Here is an 11601-nt window from a genome sequence, read left to right as displayed (position 1 = left end):
TCATCATTTTCTCAAAAATGACTTACCTTTAAAAATTTCGGAAATTAATTTTTATAAAGTTGACTCTTAACATTTTTAAATAAGTATCTTGACTCGTTAAAAAGTTATAAATAATATTTTATTAAATCAAAATTTCTTTTTTAGACAATAAGATATTTTTATTTCAACTATAAATCAAACTCCGAAAAACAAAAACAAAAATATTTTTTTGTATGTAAAATATTTTATGTCAACAAATGGAGCCCTTAAAAAAAATTATATTTGCACATTAAAATAATATTATGAAAATATAAATGGAGAATTTTAAAAAATAACGATAACGTGGTTGTCAGAAACCCAATTCACACACAGTAGCAGCGGCGCGAGCTGTTCTTGCGTTTTCAGACCGAGAGAGAGAGAGAGAGACGCTGTCGATTCTATCAAATCTTTACAGCATCGGACAAGTTCTCTCGGAGGCTGTTCGTATGAACATTTCTCATTTTCTATCCTCTGCATCAATTGTGTATATGTATGCATATATAGCTCTGATTCACTTCATATGTAGTTCGTAGAATTGCTCTGGTTTGCCTCATCAAATTATGGGTTTTGATTGTGGAACCCGTTTTGTTATCGTTTTAGCCAATTGGAATGTGGTTTTATATTGTCGTGGAGTTTAAATTAGGGGATCACTTGCAAGATTTTGATTAAAGCCTCATGATTTTTTAGGATTTATTTGTCAAATTAGTCATTTAAATCATGATTTCGAAGTGTTGTTAGGGTTTCGTTTGGTCTCTACAATCATCACTCGTCAGTGTGGATTCTCATGATTACCCGCCAACTGACTTTCAAAAACCTCCACAGAATACTCACACAACGGTCAAACCCATTCAAAAACTTTCACTCATATCAACATGAACACCAACCGTTCGATAAAATTACTCACCAAAAGTTCGTCTCCTTCCACCACTCCATGCTCACCTGTTTGCACAAAAAATGTCATTTCAAAGCCCTCGCCATCTTCAAGAAAAAGCTCGAGGAAGGTTTCGATAGCAACATTGATGAAGCTGCTGTTGCCATCGCTCTCAAGTCTTGCCGAGGAGACCCAAAACTCGGGTGCCAAATCCACAGCTTTGCCACGATTTCTGGGTTGGTTTCGCATCTTAGTGTCTCGAATTCTTTGATGAGCATGTATTGTAAGGCTGGTCTATTTGATCAGGCTTTGTGTGTTTTTGAGAAATTGACGAACCCCGACGTTGTTTCTTGGAACACAGTGCTTTCTGGTTTTGAAAATGTTAAGGATGCGTTGAGTTTTGCTTGTCGGATGAAATGTGTTGGAATTGTTTTTGATGCTGTGACTTATACTACTGTTCTTGCCCATTGTGCTGATCATGAAGAGTTTCTTTTTGGAATTCAATTGCACTCTCTTATACTGAAGTGCGGATTAGGTTGTGAAGTTTACATTGGGAATGCCCTTATAACAATGTATTCTAAATGGGGCCTTATAGTGGAAGCTGAAAGAGTGTTTGATGAAATGGTCCAAAAAGATTTGGTTTCATGGAATGCGATGCTCTCTGGGTACACTCAGGAGGGAAATTATGGACTAGAAGCTATTTGGGCATTTATGGAAATGGTGAGAAAAGGTATGAAACTTGATCATGTCTCTTTTACTAGTGTAGTTTCAGCTTGTGGACAAGAAAGAAAGCTGGAGCTCGGGAGACAGATACATACTTTGACCGTTAAAAAGGGATATGTGATGAATGTTTCGGTTTGTAATGTTTTGATCTCAATGTATTCCAAGTGTGAGCTTGTCAAAGATGCAACATTGGTTTTTGAGAGCATGATTGATCGCAATGTGATCTCTTGGACTACTATGCTCTCTATAAATGGAGAAAATGCTATGTCTCTATTTAATGAGATGAGGTTGGATGGAGTTTACCCAAACCATGTTACATTTGTTGGATTAATTCATGCCATAACAACCAAGAATTTGGTGGAAGAAGGTCGAATGGTTCATGGGTTTTGTTTAAAATCTAGCTTTTTGTCAGAATTGAATGTTGCTAATAGCTTTATTACCATGTATGCTAAATTTCAGTCCATGAATGACTCGAAAAATATTTTTGAGGAGCTTAAGTACAGAGTGATTGTATCATGGAATGCTTTAATTTCAGGGTATGCCCAAAATGGCTTGGGCCAAGAAGCTCTACAGAGATTCTTGTCAGCAATAATGGAGTCGGTTCCTAATCAATTCACATTTGGCAGTCTCTTAAGTGCAATTGGAGCAGCCGAGGACATATCTTTAAAACATGGCCAACGATGCCACTCGTATTTAACAAAGCTCGGATTAAACACTGACCCAATTGTTTCAGGCGCCCTCCTCGACATGTATGCAAAGCGTGGGAGCATTTCTGAATCTCTTAGTGTTTTTGGTGAGATATCTGAAAGAAGCCAAGTTGCTTGGACAGCAATAATCTCTGCTCATGCAAGGCATGGAGACTATGAATCAGTGATGAGTTTGTTCGAGGAGATGGCAAGGAGAGGTGTCAGGCCTGACACGATCACCTTCCTATCTGTACTAACTGCATGTGGTCGAAAGGGGATGGTTGATATGGGCCGCCAAGTTTTTGACTCAATGGTGAAGGAACATTTGATTGAACCATCTGCAGAGCATTATTCTTGCATGGTAGACTTGTTGGGCCGTGCAGGGAGGCTGAATGAGGCAGAAGAGTTTGTTGGTCACATTCCAGGAGGGCCGGGATTGTCTGTGCTGCAGAGCTTACTTGGTTCTTGTAGGATACATGGGAATGTGGAAATGGGTAAGAGGGTAGCCAATGCTTTGATGAAGATGGAACCGCAGGAGTCAGGTTCTTATGTATTGATCTCCAACTTGTATGCCGAGAAGGGGGATTGGGAAAAGGTGGCGAAAATAAGGAGAGGGATGAGAGATAAGGGGGTGAGAAAGGAAGTAGGATTCAGTTGGGTGGATGTGGGTGATGCTAGTGGTTCCTTGTATTTGCACGGGTTCTCATCGGATGATAAATCACATCCACAGTTTGAGGACATATACAGGATGGCAGAATACATGGGATCAGAAATGAAATTTTGGAGAGAGACGCAGAAACAGAGAGGAGAGAGTTCGTAACATTTGAAGTCAAGAGATAAAAGTACTTTTGTTTTCTTGTGTGACATTGTTGAAAAGGAGGTCATATTTTTTCATTAGAAATCCCCACCAAGAGGGTGATTCATGGCTTTCTGCTCCACTCTTCTATTACAGACAATTTTATTCCTAAACTACCGTAAAATGTGGTTAGCAATCACGTTTTTACGGCAAAGTTTTTTACTTATTATTTGATGCAGTAAACTGCCTTTTTGCACTCTATTTTACCACAAAGCACATTTAAGTTGAAGACATAGTTAGCAATGGTGATTTTCAAGAAAAAAATGTGATTGCTAACCCCAGTAATTTGAGAATAAAGTTTGCTACACTATTTATTTAATTTTGAATTTAAAGAAGAAGAAAAATACATAAAATGGTTAAAACCCCACAAAACAGTATACAAAAACAGCAGTGGGATGTAAGAGGTTGCATATATGTATATGTGTTTGCGTGTGATATTTACATATGTGTATGACATGTCAGTCATTGTTAACCTTCATTAGTGCCCTTTTTGAGCTGTTTGTAGTTGGCAGCTTGTTGAAAAAGGTCCAATATGGTTTTTGTTAGCTGCCCATCGGCCAGAGGGTATGCTTTAAGGTTTACTGCTTTGCCTATTTGCACGTATACATACACAACAAACATCGCAGATCATATATACATACATATGCATATATTGCAACTGACAAATCTTAATATGGAGAATTGAAAACAAATTTCAAACACCATTCTTTGTTTAAACTTTAGTATGTGAAATATCATATGGCATAAACTCTGAATTCCCTCTCAAACCTTGATAGTTAGTTCCTTAATTTCCTTGGTTTTCATTTTGATGAGAATGGCAGATGGTAGCCAATTATTGTTGGAAAAAATGATTTTTGGGGACTTTAATTAAATATTAAAGTGGGTCCTAACCATTTTTTGTGTTGGGTCCAAGTGAGCCAAAAACCATTGGGTTTTGAATAAGAAATTGCCAAGAAATTGTTTCATGATGTTAGATTCATGAATAGAATTTTAAAGAGTATTTATCTTTTTTCTTGGCTAAAGGGGGTGAATCCTTTGGGCATCCATACTTTTCATTTTGTAGAAAGGGGCTATGGATGCTTGGTGTTTTAATGACTAGCCTTAAAGGCTGGATGCTTTTCCTCTCTCCCCTATACATGTATAAATTGAGACCTTCCTGTCAAGTTTCTATATAGAAATTTTTGCTTCCATTTTACAAGTCAGTTTGCTTGATAGTTCCTATTGTGAGAGAGTGCTGCCATTGTTTTGTTCGCTAAGCTAGACAGATAGTGCTTCTGCCGTAGCTGGTTTTGACCGTCGTATCCTAGGAGACAGACGCCGGGTTTCCTCAAGCACTCGACCCGTGAGGCAGCGAAATCTGTTTTAAGGAAACTGCTTCCGTGCAGGTTTCGGTTTTGTCTCTTTACCCTTTATTGTTTTTTATGTATTTCTGTTGAAATTTAGTTGTAATTATCAGCATATGTTCTTGGTATATAATTTGTTTTCTTCATAAATCTATTTATTTAATTTCACAATTTTGAACAACAATTATTCCAAATTAAATTTCACTAGGGGAAAAAAATATATGTTCAAAACACTACGGCTGTGTTTGTTTGTGTTTTCAAATTAAGTTTCAACACGTGAACTCCCGCTTCACGTTTGGATAGCACGTTCAAAATATAATTCCGCGATATAATTCAAACTACAGTTTGAAAACCCGTTTGGTAGCTTATACTTCAGTTCTCCACTTTCAACGTTTCTGCCTTCTTCTTTTGATCTGAAAAGCTTCCATGTCCATCTCCATCGTCTCTGAAAATTTCACTTTCACGTGAACCTCATCTTTCTTTCTCTGTATCAAACATCAGTACTCAAGATTTGTCACAAGTAGGCTTCACTCAGACTCATTTTATAAATAATGACTCCTGTGAACCCGCTCCCTACCATCTTCCACAAATCGACTGACTTACAATTTGTGCGTTGTGGAAGATTCTTATTACGGGCAACCAAATAACGACAAGTGCGAGGTAATGATGCTCACAAATTTATTTACATATTTTGTTATAGGGAAATGATTTGAAAAATTCATCCCTAATTTTATTCAAAAAAAATTTTTTCAGATCAAATTTATCAAATCTATTGTCGAATCAGACGAGCAAAGAGTGTCACATTCAGTCAGTATACACATTCCATCACCGGCGATAACTATTCAACTCCCACTAATCTGGTAAATAAGTCATTCATCTGATATGTGCAAATGATTTCAGACGAGTCGAAATCAGTTCTGAAATGATTTTTGATAAGTGTAGCCGAGTATTTTTTTAGTTTCAGATCTGTTCTGATTTGTCTGAACTGTTTCAACCTTTTGCCAAGAAGAATAGCCACTAATCTAGTAAATAAATCCATATCTGTTATGTGCAAATGATTTCAGAGAAGTGGAAATCAGTTCTCAAATGATTTCTGAGAATTTGTAGATGAGTATTTTTTTTTTTTCAGATCTGTTGTGATAAATTCTAAACTGTTTGAACCCTTTGCGAGGAAGAGAAGTTGAGCTGGTTTACCTGGGACATCCGGCCGGTCGTCTCCTGGGTCATCCGGCTAGTCGACCGGCCGGTCGACCAATCTGTCATTCCCTTCGGCCCGTGCTTCTTCTGCTTATTTCTTCCTTACTTCTTCTTCTACTGGTTTTTTTTTTTTTTACTATTTAAAGAGAATGTTACCTGATTTTTTTATTTATTTGTGATTATATTTCTACTATTTAAATTCAAATAATCTGGTACGTATTGTTTTCCTTGAAATAAAATCATCTGCTTTTTATTTTTTATATGTGTTCTCCTTCAAACCATTTTGCTCTGTTATTCTTGTATATCCACCCCAGACTAGTTCAAATAAAATTTGTATGTTTATAGATGGACGGAAATAATTCCGATGACAATCAAGATACAAAAATGTGGACGCCCAGAATTGAAACGAAATTAATAAACATGTTGAGAGATGAGGTTAGAAAAAATCAAACAACGAGCCATACTACTTCATGGACAATTAGGCATTGGAATCATTATGCAAATCAGTTGCACGACATGTATGGATTTCGGTATACAGGAAAGCAGGTGCGACAAAAATATCAGCGATTGAAAGCTGATTACCAGACATTTAAGCGACTCCAGGCGCAGACTGGTCTGGGATGGGATCCCATTGTAGGCACTGTTGTTGCACCCGATGAATTTTGGGATAAGGTTTTTCATTAATCTGTACTACTTTGAAATTTTATTTTAAACATTTCATGATACATACAATGCTTAATTCTATATTTGTAATTGTTGTAGGTTAACAGAAATGTGAAGAAGTTTAGGACAAAAAGATTTGAATATTTCCAAGAAATGGCAGAAATTGTTGAAAATTGTTGTGCCACAGGGGCATTGTCTCGTGTATCCACACAAGGAGCCCTTGACTCAGAAGAAGAAGATGAAATGTTAAATAAATTTTGGAACCCTGATGTTGGTGGGAGTAATGTTGCTGAGGCCATTCCTGTTGACTTATTCGGAGATGAGTATATGGATCCTGCAAAGGGAAAAGGTCACAAGAGGGGCCCTACAACCAGCCAGACTGACAATGGTCGTTCCAAAAAGTCACGGTCAAGTGGGTTTGATGATGTGTGCGCAACTTTTAGATCCTATGTACAAGCAAAAACAGGACATTCACGTGCACGAGAAAATAAGACAGAGGTTGTAAGTGCAGGTGGTGATGATTATTCCCTTGATGCATGTCAAGATGCATTGCTAGAGCTTGGAGACATACCACCGTTACAATACGTTAGGGCACTGACACTGTTCAAGGATAAGGAATGGCGAAGGTTTTTTATGCGCACTCCTACCCATTTGCACGTAGCCATGATCCTCGCTTTGCAGTGAAGTGAGAAGTTATGTTTTGCTTGTGTTAGCAAATCTCCTTGTCTAAACTGTTTGATGATTTCATTATTCCTGATTTGGTTTTTATTCTTTTTTTTCATTCCATGATATCCTCTTTCCTTTTCTATCTTCGTATGTTTTTTTTTTGTTGAACTTTTAAGTAATTTCTGTTTTATTAAAAATATGTTGTGTTATTACAATATGACCACGTATTAAATAAATTTTGTTCTCGTATGAATTTTACTGTACGCTGGTAAATGACTACGGCCGACAATTCATATACTCACTTTTTAAATATGTTTCACCAATCATGCTAAGTGTTATAGCATGAATAACATATTTTATAATTATGTTTTTACTATGATGTAGACAAAACCATTTGTCATCCGACAGAGAAAACAATACAATGGAGATCTCATCAGAGGAGGATGAGGTTATTGATAATTTCATGGATTTTTTGATGATTGCTTTCATGCATGACCATATTAACGCGTCAAGTAGTCGCCGATCGCAACGAACGTGTCCATTCAAAGGTGATGATTACATCTTCGGCCTATTAAATGGCCATCCAGAAACAATGATGAACATTTTGTGAATGGATGCACACGCATTCATTTTATTGAAAGACACTTTACTCCAAAATGGCTTTATCGATACTGAACATATACATATCAGTGTGGAGGAATTGCTTGGAATTTTTTTATACACTTTTGCACAAAATGATCGCCATCGACTACTGGCAGATAGATTTCTACACTTCACGGAAACAATTTGTCGGCACATAAAAATTGTTATGCGGGCATTGTGCAAGCTTGCATCAACGGTTATCAAACCAAGTAACCAAGACGACATACTGGCAAAAATTTTAAATGACAGGAGGTTTTTTTCCTGGTTCAAGGTACGAACAATATGATTGTCCTGTAAGTTGTACATATCAATAAGGGTTAATAAATATTTTTTTTTATTATAAAAGTAATATCCAAGTTTGTTTCGCTTTTAATGTCAAACAAATATCTGTCAATTAGGATTGTGTCGGTACTATCGATGGCACATTGGCGGATGCATGGGTCCCTGCTTCAAGAAAAATACTTTCCGCGGTCGGAAATCAACGGTATCGCAAAACGTACTCGCAGCTTGCGACTTCGATATGTTGTTCACATTTATTAATTCTGGATGGGAAGGTAGCGCTCACGACAACGCTATTTTGGTTGACTCTATTACACGAGCTGATCTACAGTTCCCACACCCACCCAATGGTGACTGTCCCTAAATAACATACGGTACATTTTTTTCCTTGTCTTTTTTTGTACATATCAATTGACAGAACTGTGTATTTATTATTTGCATGTAGGCAAGTACTATTTAGTTTATGCTAGTTTCACGAACACGACTGGATTTCTTGCCTTATTTCGGTCTCAACGGTATCACTTGCAAGAGTTTCGTGGCCGTCATTATTCAGGACCTAAGGAATTGTTTAATCATCGACATTCGTCGTTATGCAATGTCATAGAAAGAACATTTGGTGTTCTGAAGAAGCGCTTCCCAATATTGCGGTCCATGCCAAATTACAAGTCTACAAGACAAGGGCCTCTCGTGATTGCATGTTGTGTAGTGCACAATTGGATCCGTTTTCATGCAGCTATGGACCCATTATTTATGGAAGCTGATAATGAAATGGTCGCAGAAGCAGAAGCAGACGGGCTTGTTGGAGACCAAGCTGACTATGTTGACATGTCACAACATGGGTTAACGTACCAATCGAACGTTAGGGATGTAATTGTTACTGCTATGTGGCAAAATCATGTTGGCCATGGATAGAAAAGTGATGTCAACAAGGCAAGTGAATATCGTACTGACTAATGGTTTTAAATGTGTAATTATTTTACTAATTTCAATCATTATGACACCTTTACTACATAACTTCACCCACTTTATATAACTGTGATTTACTGACTTCTTTTATCTTTTTGTAGGATAACTAATACTGAGGACAACGATTGGGCTAAATGCCAATGAAACGAAAGGAAACACAAAGATCATCACATGGGCAATGAAGATAATGGTTTTCTTAATAACGAAGACAATTAAATATGTTGTTCATGCAATGTGTAATATGCAATTTTATGTATAGTCTAGCAAAGACAATTAAATATGTTGTTATTAATATGCAATGTGTAATGGTTTTCTTAGTAACGAAGATAATTAAATATGTTGTTATTAAATATAGTGGGTGGTGGTGGCAGGTGAGTGCTGGGTGGTGGTGGTTGGTGGTGGCAGGTGGGTGGGTGGTGGTGGGGGGTGGTGGCAGGTGGGTGGTGGGTGGTGGTGATAGTAGCAGGTGTGTGGTGGCTGGTGGGTGGCTGGTGGGCGAAGTTATGTAATAAATGTGTCATAATGACTGAAATTAGTAAAATAATTACACCTTATTCATATCCGTCTTTTTGACTTTTTGTTAAATTGTAAATAATTTGAAGGTTTTGTTATTAATTCGGTTTATGAATTTAAAATATTTTGTTCTTTTTAACTTTCTATACACAAGTATATATTAACTTTTTTTTTTTTCCTTTTCATTAAAAAAAAGAATTTTTATTATTAATTTGTAACTTGTTTTATTTCATTTCAGAACATTAATTTAATTTTTTGTATTAATTGATACAGACAAATTATTTTTTAATTGTTTAATTTTCATTCATTTTATTGAAATGAAGGATTTGTTAGACATTTATTAAGTTCTTTTTATTAATTTTTGTACAAATAATTTTTCAATGCATAATCTAACTCACAGATTGTTATAACATTGTGACTGGTTAATTTTACAATGCAGGAAAAAAAAACACTATTTGTTATTCATTACATGAATACAAAAGTTTATTACAAAATAACAAAATCAAACAATCACAAGAAAATGAGGAAACAAATAACCAAAACAAAAAAAAAAAAAAAAAAAAAAAAAATGTAATCACTACATCTGTGAACCATTTAAACTGATTTTGGAACAAGTTAAGCATCATTGTCAGGTGGTGTTGGAGGTGGAGGGAAATAGTGATGGTACAACGAAGTGACTCGATGGCCAATCTGATCAATGCGGTTCCTTGTCACTTCATCATGTCTCCCTAAGTCTACACGAAACTCACCAAATTGTTAAATTAGTGAGTTCTGAGCGGCGAAAAATTCATCGAACCGAGTACCCAATGTATTGAGCTGATTAGCCATTTGTTGTTCCCATTGTAGACGCTGATTGTACCGTTCTTGTTTCAAGGCTAAATAATCAGTCCAGTAATGGGGTTGTTCATTTGGTGGCATGGCATTGTCATTGGGTTCTTCCTCATCAGGTATTGGTTCATTTTCAATATTAATAGAGCCTATCAAGGTGTCAGCACCACCAGCTCGGGTCAGTGTGTACTTAGAAATTGGTGAAGTGATTCTGACATATCCTTCACCTTCAAGGTTGACATCATGTGCTTTGAAAATTATGGTTAACAAAGCTCCAAAAGGTAGTGACCGGCCACTCAGAGTATCCAATTTTGCAACCATCATTTCTTTCAGTAATATGAAGCATAAATCTAATTTTTGTCCAATTTCAAACAATATAACAAATAAGCATTAAAACATGAAACAGTATCATAATGTCCTTTTTTGGGAGTGACATTTTCAACTATCCATCGATGAAGAATACGAAGGCGGGGTTTTAAATGTCTGGCTTGTAAATTAGTGCTGCTGAATCGGTTGTCACAAATTGTGGTATAAATCTGAGTGACATCATCAACAATTTTTTCTAAGGCAGACTCATTTTGAAAATAGCATTGTAAATCTCCTGTTTCAACTCCAATAATATGTGCGAAAGCACGGAGAGAGAGTGCGATTCTTTTCCCTTTAACATAAGAGGTAAGACTAAATGGTTCATTTTGTTGGTCACCAGGTGTCAAGTGAACATAAAATAATTGTACAAGACGGGAATATACCTTATTTGGTAAATTAGTTAATGGTAACCATCCCATTGTATCTAATTTGCCAAGTAAGAGTGGATCATATTGAGAAGGTAGTTTTACGTTTCTTCCCGTAACAATTGGTCGATTAATGAAATGTGAATAGGCTTGTTCATGATGATATGTGAAAAAATCATTAGTTGGATAGTCATGATGTTGTTGCTGTGGTGGTGGTACAGGGTTTGAGGATTCACCACGTTCGAGTCTGGTTCGTTTTGTTCTTGGCATGATGACTGCAAAAGTGAAAGAAAAATGTATGAAAAATGTATACTAAAACATATAAGGTAAGAAAAATGTATGAAAAATATATCAAACATTATGATGTTGGTGTGAAAAAATTGGAACAGATATGAAAAAAATTAACAGATCAAAATGGAATAGATATAAAAAAAATTAACAGATCGATAACAGATACGGAAACTGAATGCGAAGGGGGTATGGTTCCTGGGCCGGGATGACTGGCCGGTTGTCTTGGTGCTCCTCTTCGTCTTCCCTACATTCTGAAGCTAATATGAAATGTGAAGCTAAGATAAACTGGCATGAAAACTAACCTGTAATTGAATTCTTCCTTCACACG

General features: G+C 36.4%; 2 protein-coding genes across 2 annotated transcripts; both read left to right on the top strand.

Moving 5' to 3' along the window:
• Positions 1 to 324: 324 nt before the first annotated feature.
• LOC114273580 (Pentatricopeptide repeat (PPR) superfamily protein) lies at positions 325 to 3352 on the top strand. The gene has a single exon (XM_028215388.2). The coding sequence runs from the start codon at positions 803 to 805 to the stop codon at positions 3116 to 3118; it is 2316 nt and encodes a 771-aa protein (XP_028071189.2). The 5' UTR covers positions 325 to 802; the 3' UTR covers positions 3119 to 3352.
• Positions 3353 to 6210: 2858 nt separating this feature from the next.
• On the top strand, positions 6211 to 8856 carry LOC145805692 (uncharacterized). The gene is made up of 5 exons (XM_082900870.1): positions 6211 to 6366; positions 6457 to 6983; positions 7408 to 7535; positions 8220 to 8294; positions 8390 to 8856. Exons 1-5 carry the CDS (start codon positions 6211 to 6213, stop codon positions 8854 to 8856), a joined length of 1353 nt encoding a protein of 450 aa, XP_082756996.1.
• The last annotated feature ends 2745 nt before the right edge of the window (positions 8857 to 11601 follow it).

This window comes from Camellia sinensis, chromosome 13, assembly GCF_055761805.1.
Source record: "Camellia sinensis isolate YWXY chromosome 13, ASM5576180v1, whole genome shotgun sequence".
Taxonomy (NCBI): Eukaryota; Viridiplantae; Streptophyta; class Magnoliopsida; order Ericales; family Theaceae; genus Camellia; species Camellia sinensis.
This window is presented reverse-complemented; position numbering and strand designations above follow the sequence as displayed.